General features: G+C 36.1%; 1 protein-coding gene across 1 annotated transcript in view; it reads right to left on the reverse strand.

The window, feature by feature from the left end:
• The window catches only part of ASXL3 (ASXL transcriptional regulator 3), a 191,991-nt gene that overhangs the window by 126,200 nt on the left and 39,913 nt on the right, over positions 1–25,878 (reverse strand). The window contains exons 2-3 of the mRNA XM_066247319.1: positions 24,919–25,001; positions 5,643–5,645 (exon numbers count right to left, since the gene is read on the reverse strand). Coding sequence (XP_066103416.1) covers positions 5,643–5,645; positions 24,919–25,001 — 86 coding nt within the window. The remainder of the gene's footprint in view (positions 1–5,642; positions 5,646–24,918; positions 25,002–25,878) is intronic.

The following is a 25,878-nucleotide window of genomic DNA, read 5'->3' on the forward strand; positions in this document are numbered from 1 at the left end:
CTGAGAATTTTATAAAATTTTTTTCTATTTTTCTGCTATGTTTCCATTTTTAAATGATCATTTATCTAAATGTTGGGTCATAATATTTCATTTTATATTATACTCTTTCTATACTAAAGCCATCATAAATATGTCAAATGGTTAAAAATAGTCTATTGGCCCTGGCCGGTTGGCTCAGTGGTAGAGTGTCGGCCGAGTGTATGGAAGTCCTGAGTTTGATTCCCGGCCAGGGCATACAGGAGAAGCACCCATCTGCTTCTCCACCCTTCCCCCTCTACTTTCTATTTCTCTCTTCCCCTCCCACAGCCAAAGCTCCATTGGAGCAAAAGTTAGCCCAGGCACTGAGGATGGCTCCATGGCCTCTGCCTCAGGTACTATTATAGCTCCAGTTGTAACGAAACAAAGGCCTAGATGGGCAGAGCATCACCCCCTGGTGGGCATGCTGTGTTGATCCCGGTCAGGCACATGTGGGAGTCTGTCTCTCTGCCTCCTTGCTTCTCAGTTCAGAAAAAATACAAAATAAATAGATAAATAAAAATAGTCTTATTAATTTTTTTCAAGTGAGTGGTTTTCAATTTGGCTGTATATTAGAACTTTTAGGGGAATATTTTTAATGGAAGCTTTGAGGCAACTCCAAACTTATTAAATAAAAATGTCTGGGTGGGGCATTGGCAGCGGCATTTTCTCATATCTTTCCAAATGACTCTATTATGCAGCCAAGTTTGAGAACCCCTGGTATGACCAATAAACACTTAAATTAGGTCCTTTATAACTGAAATAGCATTGATATGAATATCAAAGTGTATATAATATGCATATAATACTTTTTTATTACATTCAAGAATACTTTAAGATAGGCTTGCAGAAGTAGCATTATTAATTCAGGAAATTTAAGTTATGTAATGACCTTATGAAAATAATGCCAACTGGCCTTACAATTAGCTGTGTTGGTTTAAATTCTTACCAGTAGTATACAAGCGAGAAGCATTATTTGGATTCGGGGTGAGTACATGGACTAACTAATTTATTAAGAAAACTAAACAATTTTCAATGGTTTACTTTACCTTGCACTTCTATGATTATTTGTTTATTCCTTTGCTTTATGGGTTGGAGCTCCTCTGTTCACATCCTTTGACTACAATGCTCTAAGTTGATTTTTTAAAATTGTTTGAGTAATCTCTTTATGTAATACCTCTAGAACAGGGGTCCCCAAACTTTTTACACAGGGGGCCAGTACTGTCCCTCAGACCGTTGGAGGGCCGGACTATAAAAAAAAACTATGAACAAATCCCTATGCACACTGCACAAACCTTATTTTAAAGTAAAAAAACAAAACGGGAACAAATACAATATTTAAAATAAAAAACAAGTAAATTTGGCCCTGGCCGGTTGGCTCAGCGGTAGAGCGTCGGCCTGGCGTGCGGGGAACCCGGGTTTGATTCCCGGCCAGGGCACATAGGAGAAGCGCCCATTTGCTTCTCCACCCCCCCCCCTCCTTCCTCTCTGTCTCCCTCTTCCCCTCCCGCAGCCAAGGCTCCATTGGAGCAAAGATGGCCCGGGCACTGGGGATGGCTCCTTGGCCTCTGCCCCAGGCACTAGAGTGGCTCTGGTCGCGGCAGAGTGATGCCCTGGAGGGGCAGAGCGTCACCCCTGGTGGGCGTGCTGGGTGGATCCCAGTCGGGCGCATGCAGGAGTCTGTCTGACTGTCTCTCCCGGTTTCTAGCTTCAGAAAAATACAAAAAAAAAAAAAAAAGTAAATTTAAATCAAGAAACTGACCAGTATTTCAATGGGAACTATGGGCCTGCTTTTGGCTAATGAGATGGTCAATGTGCTCCTTTCATTGACCACCAATGAAAGAGGTGCCCTTTCCGGAAGTGCAGTGGGGGCCGGATAAATGGCCTCAGGGGGCCGCATGTGGCCCGCGGGCCGTAGTTTGGGGACCTCTGCTCTAGAATATCAGCTAAAAACATTTTTTCCAATGCCACTTAATGTTTTGTGTTTAATATGCAGATACATAAAATGCCATGCAGTCAATTATGCCTGTCTTTCCCTCATAGTTTATTTTACAACATCTAACTCTGAAATGTCATTACCCTGTCAAAGGAGAATTGACGTGGTAGATTTGAATTCTAATTTTTTCTCCAATGGTACGACTTTTCATATTTAAATGTGCAATGATATTTGTATCTTCTTTAATATAAACATAACTAACACATCACATGTTTGATAAACATTTAGCATTTTTATGAACCTTTTTGGTTCACCAAGAAAGGAAGAGCTCCCGTGTCCATTTACTTCATTTCCCATTCATCCTCCTACCCCTTCTCTGCAAAAGACTGATACTGCTCATTGGAAATTCCTTGGTCAGCAGAATGTCAAAAGAATTCAGCTCAGAGTTTTGCTGGCTATGGGAGAAATTTTACCTTTAAATGTTTGATAAAGGAAATGTCTAAAATTAACTTCACCAACTAAAACTGTTAAGATTGGCATTCATACCACAGGACAAATGTCAACTGAATTTAGCTTTCTCCTTGCCTCCCTCTTTCTCCTCTTTCTCTGTCCACTTACACTCTTTCAAGGCAGCATGTTCAGTGGTAGTTGTCTGCTTTGATTAGAAGGCTAACAGTTATTTAATGAAAATAACTTTTCACCGTAAAGTAGAAGTTTTGTGTAATTCAAAGACCAGTTACCTGGGACGAGATCCAATACATCTACAAAATTCAGATAGAAATGTAAAAGTAAAAACAAACTTTACAAAAGGTCTAATTTCTAGGTAAGATCTCTTATAGAAACAATGTGCTTTGAGAAAGGAAAAGGATACTAAGACCAGAGAATTTAAGCATCCTTCACTTCCTCAAACTTATTAGCGACACTTAAATATACACCCAACAATCTGGCAGTAGACCTAAAGAAAATTTAATACGCTCAGTTCTTGTTTTCATATCACCCTCCGGGAAACAGAATTCAGGAGAGGCATAAGTTGGGAGCAGGAACTGCAGAAATGCTTGTGTTTGCTACAAGCCATATTAACACCCTTCCATACAGAATAAAACAGTAAAATTAAGGTAAGAATGGCTAGGATCAATGCAAATGTAAAAAGAAAATAATAAATCATATGGTTTCAAGATAATGGTTTTGGAAAACCATAAAATTATACACACATACATATTAATAAATTCCAAAAGAAATGCCACTAATATGTTATATATGTATACCTCTGTTTTACAAAAATAACATCTTCCTTAGGAAAAAATGCGCATTTTGATGACCCATGGGGAGAAATGTATCTTTAGACAAAACAAGATCTCTACACATTATTTTACAGTAAAACCGATGTTCCAACCAGGCACACAGAAACCCCTCCAGACAACTCCAATTACAAAATGGATGAACAGTATGTAAATGGAATCGGGGTGAAAAAAAAAAAAAGAATTTGGGAGCCAAGGAAATAATTCAAGAAAAAATTTTTAAAAAACTAGAGCCCTATTTAATCAGCTAACTAAATGGTAAATGATTAAGCAGCTGCTAAAATTATAGAAAACTATCTATGTCTATGTAACAATAAGAGATATGTTTTTCTGCCTTCATTTTATAATGTATAAAAAAACAAAACTTGCAATATAATGGCTTCTGGACATTTGGCAACCATCTTATTTAAGTAAGCACAATTCCAATCTACTCATTTGACCTGAATTAAAATCTTGAGGTTTTATATAGCCACTTAAGGCTTTCAGGAAATAGTTCCTCGATGCACCTGCCACCTAATTCCACAAAATCGATATTTCACTTAAGCTAAGTCAGGAAATCTTAGGTGATGAATTCAATTATGACTGTTGCTTCATGAGCTGCTAGTAGATAAAAAATAGCAGTGAAGTTGAAAATCATTACCATTAAATAGCTTAACTTCTTTGGGAAGGGTGTTTTCTAAGGTACTGTTACCATAATTAATAACAGTACATCATGTTAGGATAGCAGTAACAACTTTAATATGTGACATAGTACCTTTCTATTGCAACATGTCAGTTTATAACCAATGAAACAACATTCTCTCTGGCTATACCTGAAATAATACTATTGTGATTATGGGAGACAGCTTCCCAGCAATATAAAAAAGGAAAACTGATAATATTGATTCAAACATACAAAGATAAAAGAAAACAAGAATTTAATCCAGATATGTTAATATTTTAGCAGAACACATAAAAGTTGCCCCATTTTTAGTCACAAGCACCGTGTTATACATGAAAGACATCGGTAAGTGGAGGTTCCACATAGACAAATTTTTTAAAAAAGCTTTCATAAACAGTAAACCCTTAATACTGGTCTTCAAATGCTAATAATTACTAACTACCCGATTGACTTCCATACACTGATCCTTATTGTTCCTGGGTTCAAATGTGGGGGTCTCATTACTTCATTTTCAAAACAGTGAATGAACAAAGAGATAAAATCTGAACTTCTAAACCTATTTAATCCCTTACATGATAAATCTCTGATGATCCCAAATTGTTCCTTTCATCACTTGACTTCTTAAACTGAGTTTTAAGAAAACTGGAAATTTTCAAAAGAAACATATGCCAGTACAGTATATGCCTATACTTCTCATTTCCTCTTTGATTTGCTCATGCCTTCTAATAGGCATTCCTTTTTTCTTCTTTTTTTCCCTTTTGGGACAGCCACTTCAAGTTTAACATTTTCCTGTGGCTTAACATTTGACTATGATGGAAAGACTGAGCTCTGGAATCAGCCAGACCCAGGCTCAAATAACAGATCTTCAACTTATAATTGTGTGATATTAACAAGATACCTAACTTCTCTCGACATCGATTTCCTCATCTGCAGAATGAAGAAATAGCACCTACTTTCAATGTTACTGTGTGGATTAAATTAGTTAAAAAATAGAAACTGCTTGGCTCAATGCCTGACACTGATCAGTTACTGCATAAATGTTAGTTTCCTGCCCTTTTGCCGAAATGACATTCAACAGACAATTCTAATGATATTTACAGACACATACACCTATGTTTCTTCATTTCAGTTCTTTACCTCTATTCTACTCCTAGATTTCATAAACTGCCTTCATGTTCAATACTCATCAAGCTTTTTATTACCCTAAAGGAAAATAACTAAAATAATATTACATAAATAACAGCCCAAAGAGACATCAAAGTTCTAAAAAAACATGTTCAAAATTAAAGAAATTCTAGCACATTTTCTGTAAAAACTTAAAAATGCCTGAACAGTTTAAGTAAGGAGAAGGAGAGGCAGTGAAATTCCTTAATAGTGCAACCCAATTTGATTCTTAGTAAAACAGGGTTAGAATAACGAAGTACCTTCTGTGAAGATAAAGCAAAACATTCTCTGGGAAAAATCACTCATCACCAACAAGAATATTAATGTAGCCAGGCTACTTTGCTTAGAAGAGCCCCAAGCAAAAGGGTGAACAAGCAGACTACAACTTTAGCAAGAAAGATTATGAAGGAAAATAAAATATTTCTATCTAACATGATAGTAGGATTTTCAAGTGTATTTACAGTTGTAGTAAAAGATATGGCCACAGTTTACACAAACTATAATTCAGACAGAGAAATTAGCAAGCACACCAAGGCCTCCCAAATTTTCCTTTTCCAACACATCACACTTTCTCAGTTTTGATTCTAGTCTGCCCTGACACACTGACGAAACAGAAATAGCAGATGTGTGCAACATCGATCGTGGAATCACCCTTATAACCTTCTGCACAGTCATTCAAATCACACTGCCTGGCCTTCAGGTGTCCAGTTGTCTTCTCAAACCCACTAAACATGAACAGGGGAATGAGTGACAACTCTGGGGTTCCATACAGGGAGACCCTCAATGTCCATTTTCACCCAACATCACTAGCTGGTACCTACCCGGAAGGAATGAATGGAACCACTCCAATGCAATCCCAGCCACTCCTGCTAGTTCAAGCATTCGGTTCAGCATCACCTCATGACCAACACGAAAGCAGCTGAGGCTCTAATATAATCATCATGGAAAGTTGTCCCAAATCCTTCATTCGAGGAAGATCCTTCATACACACCAACGCTGTCTCCAAGCCATGCCGGGGTCTGAAACCAGACTGGAAAATATTATATATGTGTATATATAGTAAAACTCCCACAAACCACTCTTCTTCTATGTCATATTTATTACAGCTGCTTAATTCATCCTATATATATATATATGTATATATATATATCCTTCTCAAGGTGAAAATATGAACATTCAAGGAAAGATCCTTCCCATAGTAGGAGGTAAACTGAAAGCATATGAAGACCTGGTGCTGCCTGGTAAGGTAGTTGAGGCGGTCCCAATTGGAACATACTTTGTCCTGAAGGGAAGAGAGAAAACACAAATTGGTTTCCAAGGCTAATCTTCTACACTCAGTATACAGGATCAAACTATTCCAATATTATTTTTAAAAGAAAAAGAAAAACCTTGGCTTTATGGGAAGGCAAAGCCAGATTAATGCTTGAAGCCCTGCTGGATTAGCAAATGTGCCTTTTCCTTCCGAAATCAGACTGTGCGACACCACTTTCATATTCCTAACAACCGTCGCCTTGACTGCAATATCAGACTCTCTACTGATTACAGAGCTCTAGACTGACAGCACTTGCTAATCATGACAACAGTGCCAGGACCCTTTGAATGAATAACTTCAAATGGTAGGAATAATAAAAAAATGACCAATGAAGCCCCATGATCTATAATATGTTAAGGAGCAAGAACAAATGTATTTAAAGTACATCAAATTTCCTCTCACTTCTTAATGAATAAGCTTTTTAGAAACAAAGTGATAGACATTATATAGAGTTTTCAAAGTTTACTCAGAAAATTCACTGTTATTTTCTTGAGAACTTCATTACAATGTTAAAGATTATACATTTACTTCTTGCTTGCACCTTTCTCCTAAACTAATATAATACTGAAAACAAAAACTTTCAATCCCAGCACAAAATTTCACTAAATTTCTATATTTCTAGAATATATCTAAAACAAAATTAAATGGGTTACATCACTACAGCATTATTTTCTATGCACTTATCCCCAATTTTTATTTGCATTAAGGAAATGGCTCTCTATAAGACTGCCTGTCATATATAATTCCACCTAAAATTAACATAATTTTGTCTTCTATTCTCAATTTCACTTGCTCTAATGACCAGATTCATCTGATTCTTTGTCAGTTATAGTCAGTCTGTACCAAAATGAAGAAGATTGGTGATGTCCATCTGGTACACAGCCTCCTCTTCCCACTCAGTATTTACATCGGTTCCCAAGTCAATTGTTCCACTGATGTCAAATACCCAAAAGCCTTATTAGGCAGGTTTGGACCTGAGATTTATACTTAGTATAATACTCGCTATGTTTTTCTGGACATTCTCCACTAACTTAATTGCATTTTATAAAAAGTGATGCATCTATCATAAGGAAAATGCAAAGAATGAATGAATCTCCTAGGCAATGGTCTCAGAAAATATTATACTTGAAGGAATAGATCACTTGGTTTCTTATCTCAAACTTACAGTCCACTTGGTGCTTAGCAATATACAGTGCATTTCCTTCTTAAGTTTTAAGTCCTTATGTTAGCATATTGGCCCTTTATTGCATAACTGGAGGGACTGATGAAGTAGAGTAATATTAGAGTCTCCTCAAACCACCCTTTATACAGATGTCAGCTAAAGATGTCTAACTTAGAATTTCAAGCAAATTAACATTTACTGAGATGTCTGTTATAATCTAGAAACTACACAGCATATACAAACATGAATATGGTATGTCACTAGCTATTCTGGAATTCAGAGTTTAGTTAACAGAAAGACAGATAAACAAAAAGAAGTATGATAAAATATATTAAAATCCTCCCTTGGACTATGAAAGACAAAACTAGATTTATACCTGGGAATTGTGGGGCACATTTCCCCAGGGAGATGATGACGATCTGAATCTTAAGCATAAAGAGGTATTAAGGGTGGCAGCATGGTAATAACCAGCAGACACTAAGACATTAGCATATATGTTTAAAAGAATCTTGGAAATCAGGTTACTACTCAAAAGTAAAATGTATTCTATCCTACATTTAGCTTAATAGAAAAAATATTTCAATTTAATAGAAATTCTCTGAATACTCAATAAATATTATACAGCTCAAATATATGAGAACATTAATGACAGAAGAACATAAATAATGACATAAATTTTTCAAGTAATTAATTGTTACCTACATACTTCAGTGTAGCCCTTCTCAGAGATAGCAAACTGGTTTTGCTCACTACAGTCTATTCTCCAAAATTTCATTCTGTGTATGTGAAGCTTTACAATCAAATTGCAAACAAAATTTGGATGACCGTACAAATATACAGGACTCTAAGACACATCTTTTACCCCCAAAACATTTTGGTTAGAAAATCAGTGGGTTGTATTGCCAGAATACTACAAGTTAACACCTATTATTAGTCTGGAGGATGAGAAAAAGAGGAAATACTACCATCAGTATTATATATTCAAAAGGCTAAAATGGCCCAAGTATGAGAGCTAGCTAGAGTTAAATTACCTTCTGAGTTAAATTACAATCTCCCCAAAGCATCTCATTTAATGAAAAATAATTTATTTACTGGTATATTCTAAATCAGGGAGATACCTGATACTGGAGTCCCTACATTAGTCATTGGCAGATATCATGTAAAAACATCTTGGGCTTTGATTCATCAAGTAAAAATGTTTTAAATCTTATCATTGAATCAGAGGCAAGAACAAAAACTAACTAGAATCCCTTTTCTGACTTCTGAGGAAATTTTAGATAAAAATTAAGTATTAAACAATAATACATACTTCTTATTGAGATGTGAACCTTTTGGCATCATTGTACCAAAATACTACTATGAAGTATCTTAGAATATAAATTTGAATCGACAACCTATTCAATCTTAATTTCCCTGAATTCTAAGTAATGCAGCAGAGAGTAAAATCTCAAATCTTAAAACTTACATCACATTTTTCAAATTATTTTATTTTCATAATAGTTAAAATTGTCCTCAATTTTACTGAAAAGACAAAAAATAAAAGACGAGTGACTTATCTAAGATGACACATTACATTACAGAGTAGAGTTAGAATTCAAATTCCCATTCACTCAATCAGAAAATATCATAAACTTATTATATAAATGGCACTATGGAGAAGAGAAGGATCAATGAGTCATAAACTCTACGATTAGAGAAACTCCAGTCCTATTATAACAAGAGTAAAATTGAGAGAGTTTATTAGAGACGACAATAAAGGAACACATATATTGTGTTATAATGGACTAGCGAGGATAAATGATCCATTAAAGCCAGAGTTAAAGAATTCTTCACTGAGAAGGAGTTATCTGACTTGAAAGTGGGCTTTGGAGGTAGGAAGTGAAAGACAAGAAATGGTGAAGGTCATTACAGGCTGAGCAGAATGAGAAAGACTACAGAAATATATGGAATATTTGCATAAAATCAAGTATACGTTCACAGACATTTTTTTTTTTTTGTATTTTTCTGAAGCTGGAAACGTGGAGAGACAGTCAGACTCCCGCATGCGCCCGACCGGAATCCACCTGGCACGCCCACCAGGGGGTGACGCTCTGCCCACCAGGGGGCGATGCTCTGCCCATCCTCCGGGCACCGCTCTGTCGTGACCAGAGCCACTCTAGTGCCTGGGGCAGAGGCCAAGGAGCCATCCCCAGCGCCCGGGCTATCCTTGCTCCAATGGAGCCTCTGCTGCAGGAGGGAAAGAGAGAGACAGAGAGGAAGGAGAGGGGGAGGAGTGGAGAAGCAGGGCACACTCCTTCTCCTGTGTGCCCTGGCCAGGAATCGAACCCGGGACTTCTGCACGCCAGGCTGACGTTCTACCACTGAGCCAACCAGCCAGGGCCGACAGACATTTCTTTTTACAAAAGTGACAATACATATTTAATCCAAATCAAGCCCAAACATGAGATTTAATTTGAATATATATACAGCAGAGAGACTGGCAGTTGTTCTCCATAACTACCTTTCTCTAAGTTAAGATTCCCACCTGTTAGCTGGGACATGACTCCCACAACAAACTATATTCCCCAGCTTTCCATTCAGTTAAGTGTAACTATCTGACCAATGGAACATAGGAAGACTGATGCACTGAACTTTCAGAACGCATCTATAAAGGAAGTACATATGCCCCTACTTCATGGATTTAGTGGCTAGCCATATTAGGTGATGGGAATAAGGACAAAACCCTAAAAATAACAGAGCAACAGACAGAAGGACCCTGGCTGCCTAGATGTCCTGATAGTGCAAAGTAATCTCATCATTCCTTGGACTCTTTACCTTGAGTTCATGCAATGAGCAATGAATCTTTATTTGATTTAACCATTTATTTTCAGACTCCATGATACCCATGCAAACATGTACATTCGCTTATGTAAATAGGCTATGCTATAAAGCAAATACAAATTAAAAGTAATTTCTTGGTTCTCAATTCTTAAAGCCTGAGGAAATAATCTGAAAATATTTACACTAATTGCAAAGCATTTAATATAACCAGCAATATACAATTGTAATAGACTTTCAAATTTATTTTTAAATTTTAATCTATGTAACCACTCTATGTAGTGGAAAGATCAAACATCAATATTATGACATTGTAAGTGAAGAGTAAAACAGTATACCATGAATTCACTACAAAAAAAAAAGTATTAGATAGCTCCTTATTGTATTGGTTTTAACCTTAATTAAGTCATAAAATTATCACTACATATGGTCCATCCTGTACTGATATATTAAAGATCCATTTATAAAGAAAAGCCAAATGAGTTATTAATACCAAAAAAGAAAAAATCAATAAATGAAAATTATATTTTTGCTCTACGTTCACATTAGTTGACCATGTTTTTATTTACCCACTGAACATGTCAGACTACTCAATTGTACTGTGATTACATTAAATATTTAATTGTTATCCATTTTATGTTCTATAAATAATAGAGGAAAATTTAATAAGTAAACATAACTCTATTATCTCAGTGTGAGTGAAGAAACAGAATGGGCTGAAAGAGTCCAAAGGGAAAATTCTGAAAAGGGAACAATGGGTACTGGATGACCTGTTTGCACGCAACTGTCTGGAGGCAAATCTATTCCTTTCTTTCCCGTATTACCTCATTTTATAAACACTCCAAAGAATAAATGGAATAATCACATTGATTAAAATTATCTAAGTGTCTTACTGAGCTCCCTGGCTCTCTACAGCCCACAGAGGCAAGAATGTAAGGCAGCCTCAAGTGCTTCCCCTATTATCATTGCCCTCCTTCGGGCAAGGTCTTAATGACAACAGAAGTCAATGCCGTCAGAATCAAGAATATTAGGTCACCATTTGAAATATACATTATAGTACAATCTCTCTTCTACCTCTAACACCTGCCTATAGCGGTACAAGTATGTACTAATGAAGACAAATAAAATAAGGTAATAGAGGGTGACTAGCTCAATAAAAACCCATCGTGTCAGGAAAATCAATTGAGAGACATGTCCCTTCTAATAATACCTTAGAATAGAAGGTTTACCTTTTTTTTTTTTTTTGTACAGTATGGCCTTTCCTTACTACTGGGTTTTTGCACATTCATCTCAAATTCTGAAATGATCTGTCTCTTCTAAGTTTAAAAACAAGTCAAACATTTACTAACTCTATTATGGTGGACAACTCATCTTCTCTAAGTCTTAGTTTATTAATATGTAAAATAAAAGTTTAAGACGATATGATCTGTAAAGTCCTTACCAGAAACAATATGCTATAGTTGAATTGAACGTCATTCACATCTTAGACTGTACCACAGTGTAGTAAAGCTGTTCTGAATGCCTTTTTAAAGAAGCTTACTTTCAAATAAATTTTCAAAAGCATGGCTTAAAATTGGGATAGTAATGACTCCAGCAAATGGCCCCTTGTATAAACTATTCCTGAAAGGTGTGATTCCACAGTTATGAGGAATTATTCATCCCGCACTACTCTCTTATTACAAGAAACACTTCTAATAAAGGTTAGGAATTGCTTCAGTGACCAGATGGTTAAAAACTAGTTCAGAGAAAGACTGCATTTAAAATTTGAAAATGATCTGCTACTACTCAAAATTCTATAGACACTATTTCACAATTCCCTATCACTCTCAGTGAGAAAAGATAAGAGTATATCTAACATACATTCTAATTTATAAAACTTTGAAAATTGAAAGTTGTAAGTGGCTGACTCAAAAGAATGTGGTTTAAAATAAGTAAATTCTATTTTTTTAAAAAAAATTAACACTTCCAATATTAAGGATGGATAAAAGAAGTGATCACAAAAATCTGCTCTAAGTAATTCCAAATAGTACTATTTGTGTTCCTGATTCCGCACTTTCCTCAATAGGGTGGAAATACAGCAGGATTCCAACATGATCTTTGCTAATCTGAAAACTGAAAAAATGTAACATTTGAGCTATTGTTGAAACCATCCCACAAGCAACAACTTGTTCCAACAAATCTTCATGAATGCCATTTTTTTTATATATGTAGCAACTGGCAGGTCACCTTCAATAAACATAAATTAAGCAACAAAATAAATAATAATCCTTGTACACATTGTTGTGTTTCATACAGACATGCTACAGAAGAACGAAGTCATGAATTCTCCTAGCCACCATGGCCTAAAGGAGAACGTGCTCTACCTGACAATTTTACACCTGTTTTCTGTAAAAATTTGAAAAAGAGAGTGTTTTTATATCTCTTGGTGGGAATACAATGAATAGATGTGATGAGGAAGGATGGAGAAGTGGTTAAGATACCAAGTCAAGTATAGCTGATTATGCTCTCCTTAAGAACATCTCCTTAAAGATGCAGTAATGCTACTTCTACAATTAGACTCACTTATGCATTTGGGCTTCCTTTCCTTTCCCTATGCATCTCCTAAAAGGAGAACAATGTTACTAACTTAGCCTCCCCTACCTCCACCTCAGCACGATTTAGTCAGTTCCATTTATTTTTCACAAATGTGGTAACTGCCACCCTCTAAAATTGCCTTTTGGACTAGCTACATTTTGTTAGCAACTTTGCGCTGACTTGTCACAGTTAGTGAGTTCCCCTGAAACAAGTTTCACTGTAAGTCCAATATCAACAGCCAAACTTTAAATTAAGAGCCCCTATGAAGTCCTTGGTTCTTCCATTATCCGAGGAATGCTTTCCACTCGCCCTGCATTACCTTCTAAAACAACAGTGAGAAGAGACATTACAAATATGTCTTACTGCAGTCCATAAGCCCAGATCTTAGCTCACAGTTATACTCCTCATAGTGACAAGCATACAAAGTTCATCTGAGGCTTTGAGTCCTCCTAGTCTAAATGGGTTATAAAAAATTTTCTCCTTTAATCCTATTTACAATCAGGCTATAAACTGAAAGAGTCTCAACATACTTAAATCTGCAAGCTAGTCTTTAATATCTGTAATACATAAGGTACTCAACAATTAGGCCAGAGAAGCTGTCGAAGAGGATGGAAGAATTTACTTAATAGAATTATATAACCAATTCTTTTCTTAATTAAAATTTTATTAGGATCATAAAATAAGTATTTTAAAAGGTCAAGTGTAATTGGTTCTGAAACAGACATCAAACCCTAGACTTGTAACTTGCCAGGTGGATAAATCGCCTTGGTTTCCATATCGGTAAAATGGGAAATATAATAGTATCCACCCACTTCAAAGATTCTTAGAAGGTAATTCATGTAAAGGCCTTAACACTGGGCCTAATTTAAGTTAATGATCAGAAATGTTAGGTACTCTTTTAATCATCAGCCTGTGCTCATTAAGTTGCTTGGCATACTGGATAAATCATGGCATCTCAGCATTATGCCAGATAAATTAATGACTGGCATAATGTCTAAAAGTTTTCTAATTTATAAAACTTTGAAAATTGAAAGTTGTAAGTGGCTGACTCAAAAGAATGTGGTTTAAAATAAGTAAATTCTATTTTTTTAAAAAAAAATTAACACTTCCAATATTAAGGATGGATAAAAGAAGTGATCACAAAAATCTGCTCTAAGTAATTCCAAATAGTACTATTTGTGTTCCTGATTCCGCACTTTCCTCAATAGGGTGGAAATATAGCAGGATTCCAACATGATCTTTGCTAATCTGAAAACAAAGATGTCTTATATTTGTGATGGAAAGACACCACTTCTTGGCATGTTGGAAAATAAGATATTTTATTAAAAATTCAAGAGAGGATTTAGAAATTTATAAATTTAAAATTTTTTAAATAAAAATAAAAATTAAAAAGTCACTATTCACTAGGCTGAAAACAGGCTTCACAGAGAGCAGTTAAAAGACCCAATGAAATGATGCAGGGAAGAATGGTCTGTGGCCATGCTGTGAAATCATCAAAAGCAGGGATCACATTTTATTAGTCCAGCAACGCTTCCAGGCTCAAGAACGAAGCATGTGCTTAATAAATGTTAATGCAATGAATACATGCCCTTAAAGCTCCCACAGAACCCTCAGTATCTTACACAGTGAGCATAGTAGGTACAATATTTAATTGATTCACTTCATTTTATAATATCTGTATCTCCACAACTTTATTTTCATTTCTCTGACATCCTTTAATTTGACTACTAAGTACCTGGCAAAGCTCTGTACCTGCACACCTGAGTACTGTGAACCTGGCCAGAGGATGATTACCAACGGACCGAAGAGAGAGCAGATAAAAGCCTCACACAGCACCCAGAACAGACCTGAACTTTAAAAAAAATGTTAATAGCCATTACCTAAATTTCACAAAGACTCCCAGTCAATAATATCAATTTGATTTTGTATAGGCATCTCAGGGAATGTAGGTTAAATAGTCCTTAATTGTCCTGAAAAAACTAAAACTTGTTCTTAGGAATTATGCACTGTAGCTTTTAGAAAATCTGGTATAACAAAATGTAATTTTTATTCTGCTAAAAACAAATCAACTATAAAAAGAAGTCCCCATGTCAGCATATCAACTGTTTTGCATTTGAATTATGTTGTCAAGTTCAAAACAACGAAGCAAAACTAAAATTATTTAAGCATGTGGCAATTAAGAGTGCAAGCAATGAAATGAAAAGATAAAGAGAAAAGCACCACTTAGGGAAAAAATGAAATATTATCACCCCAGTGAAATGCCTATTCCTCCCCAAAGATTTTCACCTGCTCAGGCTCCTTAAAAAGGCTCACATACAATGTAATTTTATATCCATTTCTGCTTCTATTTCTGCACTGAAATATTTATAGAGAGTGCAGTATTTCGGTAGTAAATTATACCTAGATCTTGATAAAGCTAAAATCGCCTAAATTACCTTTTTGTTCAATTATTTGGAAGAATGGAGAAAGAAAGCTTGACAAAATAAAAAGGCGTATGAAAAAATGGCCATTTCATAGCTATAATTGCATACCTTAGTGAATATTGATGCCTCAAGGGTGATATGCAGTCACCACAGCTATTTTTACCAAAGGCTTCAAATAAAATCCAAATCAATTTCTGTTATGTGAATATACACATTATTTTTTAACACAAAACAACCCAAGTATTCTATTGTTTTATGTTAGAAATAACATATGAAAACATATACTAGGAGTATGTAAAAATGGAAGCACAATACAATATTAAGCATATTGTTATGAGATACCTTCCAAGATGAATCCCATACTAACAATTCTAAAAACATTCTTTTTTTTTTTTTTTTTTTTACAGGGATAGAGAGAGAGTCAGAGGGAGGGATAGATAGGGACAGACAGACAAGAACAGAGAGAGATGAGAAGCATCAATCATCAGTTTTTTGTTACGACACCTTAGTTGTTCATTGATTGCTTTCTCATCTGTGCCTTGACCGTGGACCTTCAGCAGACAGAGTAACCCCTTGCTCAAGCCAGCAACCTTGGGTCTAGGCTGGTGAGCTTTTTTGCTCAAGCCAGATGAGCCTGCGCTCAAGCTGGCAACCTCAGGGTCTCGAACCTGGGTCCTCGGCATCCCAGTCCAATGCTCTATCCACTGTGCACCACCTGGTCAGGCTCTAAAAACATTCTTATGGTAGGCCATGAATTCTGGAAATGTAAAGTTCCAAATTCTGAGTCACTGTTGTAAACTGAATTTTTGCACCCCCCCCAACTCATATGTTGAAGCCCTACCTACTAGTGCAGCTATATTGGGGATGGGGCCTCTAAGGAAATTATTTCAGTTGTGTGAGGTCAAATGCATGGGGCTATGATATTATAGGAGCAGTCTGCTTATAAGAAGAGCTATCAAAGAGTTCACTCTCTCTGCACGCACATACCCAAGAAAGGCCACATGAGGACATAGCAAGGAGCTGGTCATCTATAAGCCAGGAAGAGAAGCCTCACCCAAAACCTACCCTGCTGAACTTTGATAAAGGATTTCTAACCTCTGGAAATGTGAGAAAATAAATTTCCTTTGTTTAAGCTATCCCATCTATGGTGTTTTATTATGGCAGCCTGAACAGGCTAAGCCAATCACATAAGACTTCAATCTGAAAACCAGAAAAAGTCCTTTTCCAAATTGATTATATTATTAGTGTGAGGCATTCTTTCTGAAAAGTGCTTCTTCTCCAAACAGTAATCCAATCTTATATATAGCCTCTTATGGACCAATGTGATTATAGAGTGTATGTGAGTGTGTGTAACTACACATACCCTCAACACATACACACATAAGACAGTTCATGAATGCCTCATGGGGCTCTACTTCTACTTCCCAAATCATGAGAAGATGATGGGAGAAATCCCATCATGAAAGCAAGTAGTCAACTGTGGCTGCAATTCCGGGTTCTTGAACATAAAGGCTTTTAAGTAACCCAAGTCCAGACTGATTAGGATGTGCTAAGGAGTTCAAAACTGACCTCATAGGGTAATGTTTCATATAATTATTTTTTAACTCAGGATGTGCTTCCATAGTCATATATAATCTTATCATCCCCCTGAAGAATTATTCCAATCACATTGTCAATATAAAAAAAATAAGTTTAAGTAAAAAGTTTGACTTCTGACAAATTACATAATTATTTTAACCAAGTAATGATATCTATGTACAAATTATGAATTCTTACATACAAGTTTTATACCCACTAACTTAAAACTAATTAATTCTAAACAAAAAAAAAGCATATAACATAAATCAACAACATAATAATACGTGACATATTTTGGAAGGAACCAAATGTATAAAAAAATTACCAGATTGGAAATTCAAAAATTTCATCTAATTGTAAGGTATAATTTATGCTTTTATTATTCATATCATAAGTCCTGCACTATCAGACTATCCCATACTCATCATCTCACTAGGAAAAAAGTATCATACCAATCTTATCTAATTATCACCAGAAGTACAACCGACAATATCTTTCAACTCATAGTTTACTAGTTGCAATTTTGGGACTTATCAGTTAATAAGAAATCCTACTATTGATATAAGTGGTAGTTTATGAGAAAAAAGAAAGAAGTTATAAGGGGGAGAATGTTTTTAAAGAGACCAGCTAGGAATATAGTGTGTTAATCTATATAGTTAAGAAATTTTAAATGACCACTTTCGTGCATGGTGACAAATAGCAAGGAGTCTAGTATCTACCTTCAAAATTTGAAAACATTTATTTATAAAGATATGTGTACCCTATGTTCACTGCAGCATTCATGGTGGCCAAGATATGGGAACAACCAATGTCCTTGAAAGAGGACTGGATAAGAAGATGTGGTGCATATATATTGTACAATGGAATACTACTCAGACATAAGAAAAGGTAAAATACTGCCACCTGAAACATCATGAGTGGATCTTGAAACTATCATGCTAAGAAAAATAAATCAGATTAAAAAAATCAAGAAACATATAATTTCACTGATATGTTGGATATAAAATCAAAAACAACAAATAAACAAGACAAACAATACAAACTCACAGACACAGACAATAATAATATAGTGGTTACAAGAGAGAAGGGAGAGTGAAGGGAGGTAATGAAAGATAAAGGGGTTAAATATATGGTGACAGAAGGTGACTTGATTCTAGATTGTGAACATACAATGCAATGTGCAGACGATTTATTATAAAGTTGTACACTTTAAACCTATATAATCTTATTAACCAATATCACCCCTTTAAAAGAGAAGTTATAGCCCTGGCCGGTTGGCTCAGTGGTAGAGCGTCAGCCTGGCGTGCAGAAGTCCCGGGTTCGACTCCCGGCCAGGGCACAAAGGAGAAGCACCCATCTGCTTCTCCACCCATCCCCCTCTCCTTCCTCTCTGTCTCTCTCTTCCCCTCCTGTAGCGAGGCTCCATTGGAGCAAAGATGGCCCAGGCGCTGGGATGGTTCCTTGGCCTCTGCCCCAGGCGCTAGAGTGGCTCTGGTCGCAACAGAGCGACACCCCGGAGGGGCAAAGCATCGCCCCCTGGTGGGCAGAGCGTCGCCCCTGGTGGGCATGCCGGGTGGATCCTGGTCTGGCGCATGCGGGAGTCTGTCTGACTGTCTCTCCCCGTTTCCAGCTTCAGAAAAATACAAAATAAATAAATAAATAAATAAATAAATAAATAAATAAATAAAATAAAAGAGAAGTTATAAGTGGAAAAAAAATGAATGGCAAAGAGTAAGGAAACCAAAAAAGAAAAGAACATATATTTAGGAAATAGAACTAACACTGGCCAAGACCCACATGGCCATGGGGGTAAGGGAGAAAAGAGAAATGGCTCTAATTGAGATTTCTTTTCTTTACTTTTTTTTTTTTTTTTTTTTGTATTTTTCTGAAGTGAGAAGCAGGGAGGCAGAGAGACAGACTCCTACACATGCCAGACCGGGATCAACCCGGCAAGCCCACTCGGGGGCAATGCTCTGCCCACCTGGGCCGTTGCTCCATTGCAACCAGAACCATTCTAGTGCCTGAGGCAGACGCCATGGAGCCATCCTCAGTGCCTGCCAACTTTGCTCCAGTGGAGCCTTGGCCGTCAGAACAGATGACAGAAATAGAAAGAAAGGAGAGGGGAAAGGGTGGAGAAGAAGATGGGTGCTTCTCCTGTGTGCCCTGGCCAAGTATCAAACCCAGGACTTCCACACACTGGGCCAATGCTCTACCACTGAGCCAACCGGCCAGGGCCAGATTTAGATTTCTAATCTGAGTAATGATGATGATAAGTAAAATTTTTGTCAACTAAGAGATAGATAGTTTATTCTAAAGGCGTGTTTATACACATTCATGTACACACCTATTCCACAAATAAATATATCCAGATGGCCCTATGTTTCCGTTTAATAACACCATTGTCTCATTATTCCTTTCTAAGTAGCTGACTGTGCACACCATTTATACAATGAGGGGATTAAATGTTAGCAAATGGCAGGAATGACACTATGAGTTAACACTGTAATTTTAAAATGCCCCACCAAAAACCAGACCACCATTTCAGTAAGAAAGGATAGATGTCAACATGGAGTCTGGAGATAAGAATTGATTCTGCAGCAGAAATTATTTGTGTTTCTTTCTTATCTCTAGACAAAACATTTCAGCCACAAGAAAGAATCATCTCCTATAGCACTAATTAGAAACGTAAATCTCGCTGAAAGAAGTGCCAAGAAATTTTATTGTTTGTCACTGTACATGGCAATAGAATTTTCTATTCCCCTAGAAAAATGCAACATCTTTAATAAACCACTGTCCAGTGGAGATCCTAATTTCAGCATATCATAACATAGATTAAAAAACAGAAATCATGCAAAGCCTTAAGACAAGTAGCTAAAAATAAATTTATTGTCAGAATTATCAGTGGGAACAAAAAGTTTTCCTTGACACCAGAATAATTACCAAATCTTAGATTGTCAATTGCTTGTTCCACATGGCAAAATCAAAAATATGTTCATATTCTGAGTAAACACTAAACACAACACTAAACACAACAGAGATTGTTATAAACCTTTCCAAATGTCCCTACTGTGATATGTAATTATAGGCTGCTGCTCTGTAAATGGTTGATAAAGTCTAACATAGATTTTTTAAAGGCAACTATAATATTGTAGAAATATACCTCATAAATATTGATTGCCCTGCCCCAAATCCAAATGTGGTTTTCTATTGCTTTGTGTGAGCTCTTTCTGCCTTTGTTTTATGACTGCCTCACCTCCATTAAAAAACTATTTACTTATTATCAAATAATATAAGAGCCATATCACAGTTCATGCTACATTAATGGTGGGTATCTTGTAATGAGAATGCTCAACACATAAGAAATTATGCCTCACTGATGAACAGCTGTTCCGCTCTCTCCAGTTAGAGCTACAAGTCTCATTCCTTGACCTTCCGACCCAGATGTGTCACTATACCAAGCTCACATTTCTTTTTAAGTATAAATTTAACAATTGTATGAGCAGAGAAAACCATATTTTCAGGCATCAAAAATCCCTCAGTCTTCTTTGTAAAGAAACGATCACTTCTGAATAAGCAAACAAAACACAGAAAAGCAGAATTAAGACAACTCCAAAAGTCAGCCAAGCCATGGTAACTGGAATTACTCCTCTTTTTCTACAAATATTTTTAATCACTGCAGACAAGACTATATTCTACATCAGCACGCTAACTCTCTGAGGAAGCAGGAGTATTTAGCCAAGGGTCCCAGCAGGCATATTAACCATTCACAAAGCATCAGACTGGAATATGCACGTTTTTTATCCCCTCTATACAAGCAACACTACTATTTGACTGATTATAAGATTCTGATCATCTGAAAAGCATTCATACTGCTATGTTTTATCAATTGTTGACAACTCATAAACACAAAGTAACAGAAGCCTGAAAATAATTTTTCAGAATCAGTAAGAGCAAATATATACTATATATGGACCAATGTAAAACTGTATTGATAAAATCTTCTATGCTATTAGAACAAAGGAAATTAAAACTTATCAAAATATATTTTCATCAAAAAACCAATTCCAGGAAATCAGACCATGATATTATTAATATTTTTTCAATAAAACCATTTATCCTTCTGACAATTTATTATATTTGTATACCTGTTTAAAACCACATGGAAAGTACTTATTTTAGTATGGCTTTTCAAATAGAATTTAATCATACATTACTCATCTCATCAATAACATGAACAAGATACACATAATACGATACAGAAAAGATACCCTCTGTTTATCTACATGAAAAGAACGCAATTTAAAGTATCACTTGAAAAGAAAAAAGATAGCCTAAGATGTCAAGAATTTCATCTCAAATCAATTATCAGTATCACATATAGTGAACACAAATACTCACATTAGCTTTTCCAAAAGTATCATACTAGTGTATTTTTATTATATGTTACAAGTTTAAACCAGCAACACTTAATAGTGTTTGAAAACCAGCAACAGTATATAATGTTCTTTGTTCATAGAGGACCTGCTGGAGACTAATAGCATGCATGTATTTAATAGGATTCCCACAAAACTGTTAGATTCCTTTTGATTTAAACAAACTATTGAAAAGGATGAAAAACACAAGAAGCATCTAACTCTAAATGTAAGCCAAAGTCAGCTCTAGGCTCCAGCAAATTAGCATCTTGAGAAAGATTATTTACCCAACAAATAATTATTGAGTATCTCTTGAATGCCAGGAGTGTTAGGTATCTGCCCTGAAAGCTCTCACAGACTGGTGGGAAGATGCATAAGAACAAAATTACAGTACAGTGAGGTAAATGCTACAGGAGCTCTAACTGGCACAGAGAATAAAAGAACTCCCAGGTTACCCAAGACACATGGTGTTACTTTAAAGCCAGATCTGGAATGAGGATAAATTACAAACCCTATCTCCTCTTTTCTAGGATGCAAGGCAATGTGGAGGACTATTTGGGAGAGGACTGTCAACATGACCTCTCATCCCTAGAGCAGTCTAACCAGAGGGCTATGGTCACATTAGTAACTTTCCCAATCACTCCCCTCCATTTAACCAGGCGTATCACAACGCTGCATTTCTTTAAAAATACATCATTAATAAATAGAAATTAAACAACTATGTTTGACTTTGTGATGATGGAATTCTTAAATGTAACTCTACTTAAGAAAAATAGATACAGTTACACTTAATTTACTCAACTCCCATGAATATCTGGAAAACATTTAAGAACATGGAAGGAAGGTAGCAAAATAGTACATCAATGTACTATTAAGTAGGCACCATAAATGTTAGAATCTGCTCCCTAAACATAGATAATGTGTAGAAAAGCCCAAAAACTCACCCAAAATCTATATACTTTTATTTTAGAGTTGGTTCTAATAAGCAAACTAGAACTAGTAAATAAGAAAAAAGTGGACACAGATACACTAGCCATAAGTAACAGATCCCTGTTGACATGAGGGAAGAGATTTAAACAAATTTAAAAATAAATGGGAACATTAAATGCATAATCTGAGGCCCTTCGATGTAACCCTTTACCATTCTGGAAAGACCAACATTTTGAAAAATATGAAATAATGCTGTTATAATAAAAATGCAATTAAAATGCTTTTCAGAGCCATGGTACAAGAATTTTATACCTCAAGGTACATAACAACTGATAGCAGCATAGTGACTCCTGTGGAGAAGAAGAATGTGATGAACAAATTTCAAATGTCTGCGCATAGGATATGCATTTTATGTCTCTGTTGGCAGCTGCCCCTGGCACAGAGCCCACGTGAGACAGGAGCTGAAATCTTGCAATTTTACCCCCTCTTTTCTTTTGGTCGTAGCACAAACATTTCCAGTGCTTTGTAAATGGCATAAATATTTTCAAGGCTTTGACAGGCAGCAAGGAGAAAATTCATTTCCAGGTGCCCCATTTCGTTCTCGAACGCCTCATGCTGACATCTGGCTGAGAAGACCAGGAGCAGCTCTAACAGAGCTGTGAGGCTCTGTCAGCAGCTTCCCTGCCCAGAGCTGCCTCCGCTTTGTGGGAGAACAATTACTGCACACACAATATAGTTTATATTATCTCAGGCTCTTTCTTCAGAACAGGCAGAAAAAGACTCTAAGGGATGAAAATTTGATCCTAGGTGTCCTAGTATGCAACACTAAATTGTAATGTTCACAGATTGCACTTCCAAAAGATGCATTTTAAACAGGTGGAAGCTGATACTACCCACACTTTACAGGCATAAGAGTTGTGGGTAATATTAATAACTAATTTTTAGGAAAAGTTGACCCACCATGAAAGCTGGAATGCTCACTAGTGGGCGGGAGGGACCAGGTTGACCAGCACTGCAAAAGTGGAGGGTTTTATAAAGGTTCACCATCACGGCCCTAGGAGGATATTCATTTCTCTCAACAGTTCTATCTCAGTATCAGTCAAAACATTCAATGGGTAACTCAGCAGGTTTAATTTTTTTCTTTCTTTCTTTTTTTTATACAGTGAGGGGAGAGGAGGCAGAGAGACAGACTCCCACATGTACCTTGACCGGGATCCACCCAGCAAGCCCACTAGGGGCAATGCTCTGCCCATCTGGGGAACTGCTCTGCTGCTCAGCAACCAAGCTCTTCTTAGCACCTGAGATGAAGGCTATGGAGCCATCCTCAGCACCCAGGGCCAACAGGCTCCAATTGAGCCATGGCAACAGGATGGAAAAGAGAGAGAGAAAGAGAAACAAGAAGGGAAGGGGTGGAGAAGCAGATGGTCATCTCTCCTGTGTGCCTGGACTGGAATCAAACCTGGGACATCCACACACTGGGTTGATGCTCTACCACTGAGCCAACTGGCCAGGGCCCAATTTTCACCAAGTTATAATCACTATATGCTCAGTGGCTTGCAGATGACAAACTTCATACAAAAAAGAACCTCACTCTATGTAACATAATTATATATACATATATGAAAACTCTATGGTTATTTTATCCTCTAACAAACTTTATTCCCCTGTGAGTTATATCATCTATCTGGTCCTCAACTCCTGGCTAAAGCCAAAACTATAAAATTAATGAATAAATAAAAATAAGGGATCTTCACAGATAAACAAAATGTATGTATATCCATAAAATGGAATATCTGGCAACAAAAAGGAATGAAGTACTATTGGTTTATGCCACAATATGGACAGACTTTAAAAAAATATGCTAAGTGAAAGAAACACATAATGAAATGATACATATAATATCATTTCATATATGTGAAATGTGCAGAATAGGCAAACCCACAGACAAAATGTAGATTAGTGGTTATCAGGGACTAGGGGTGAAAGGAATGGTAAATGGCTGCTAATGGATACAGGGATTTCATTTTAGGGTGAAGAATGTGTTCTTAAATTAGAAAATTGTAATAATTGCCCAAATTTGTGAAAATACCAAAACCCACTAAATTGTATATTTTAAATGGTGAGTTTTATGCTGTATGCATCATATCTCAATAATATTTTTTAAAAGGCTCAATAACTAATTAATGATGCTCCAAGTATAGGAGTTCTAAATATAAGAGGACTAAATTTTCAGCCACATTCACTGGCACTCTGAATGTTATGAGTGAGCTCATCACTATATCCTGGGACCTCTCTATGAAGCCTGTAAAAGTATTTCTCTTTCACTATTCATTTTCAGAAACAATCTTTCTTATAACAAAGAGGAGTGATTCCAGTAAGTGGATAATTCACACAGTGCTGTGCTTTGTTAATAAATATGCTTAATATTAATCTGTCCAATGTTATTTATTAAGCCAACAGGAAGTTCCAAGGAAGTATTTGGTCATCCAAATATTTGGCAGTCACAAAAATATTTGCAGGCAGTTACTTAATTCACAACTAACTATAATATCAAAATGTAGATACAATATTGCTTTGCAACTAGTAGCCATTATTAATCAATTAAAATGGGATATGTTATAAATATGAATACGGACCTTGTTTCTTTTAACCCTTCTTTCTGAATGACTTCCAATATCTGCTTTGCTGTCATTGGTGAGTTGGGGTGTTTTTCTAGTGCCTAAAAAATAAAAATAAACATAAGATTCATAGATTATTTCATAGAAGCATACAAAATGAAAACATGAGTGAATCATGCAGTGTTTCCATTAAGGGGAAGGAAGGGGTTGTTTTATCAAAATAAGGTCCCATCACAAAACTCAAGTGTCTAAAGAAAGAATGTAATTATTTTCTGGACGTTTATGGTAATTTCTGCAACACGTAGAGGCCATTCTTTTTTTAAAAATCACAAAGGCGTACATACCAAATAACAAAATAATAATAATAATAATAATATGAAACTTAAAAAAATTAAGCATTTAAATATATATAACTTTATTAAAAATTGCTAGCATTTTATGGTTAAAGACATGCTTTCAGGCTGTCAAAATAGTTCCTAAATTTCCAGGACCTTGGAAACATGGAGCCTGAATATCAACAACAGAGAGCAAAGTGCTGCTCAAAAACAACCTTACTGGATTCACATTTTGATCAAGTTCTTTTACATTAAAAAGAAATTGAGGGGGAAAAAATTAAACTCCTTCATGACCAAAATAGAAAGAAGCATACAGAAACCCAAGTCACTCATTACAGTGTGTTTTCCAGTTCAGCTCAGTTTCCTTTCTTTTGCCTTTTCTAATTAATTTCAGGTAAACCCCTGCCTCTTCCCATTCATCCCATCTCAGTTTTAGAAACTGAGTCTATTTTTTTTTCTCTTCCTCTCTATCCTACTTATCTTTGAGTAGAAGGGAGTTCTTTAAACAATGTGTGAGTAATCCCTGGGACACAGGTATTTCCACAGGCATTAGACATCCACCCTGAAAATCAAGTTCTTTTATTTAGCCAGGGATTTAACTACATGTATTGAAAGCAGTATACAGCAGTGACCACACTGCTTA

Source organism: Saccopteryx bilineata, chromosome 11 (genome assembly GCF_036850765.1).
Source record: "Saccopteryx bilineata isolate mSacBil1 chromosome 11, mSacBil1_pri_phased_curated, whole genome shotgun sequence".
NCBI lineage: Eukaryota > Metazoa > Chordata > Mammalia > Chiroptera > Emballonuridae > Saccopteryx > Saccopteryx bilineata.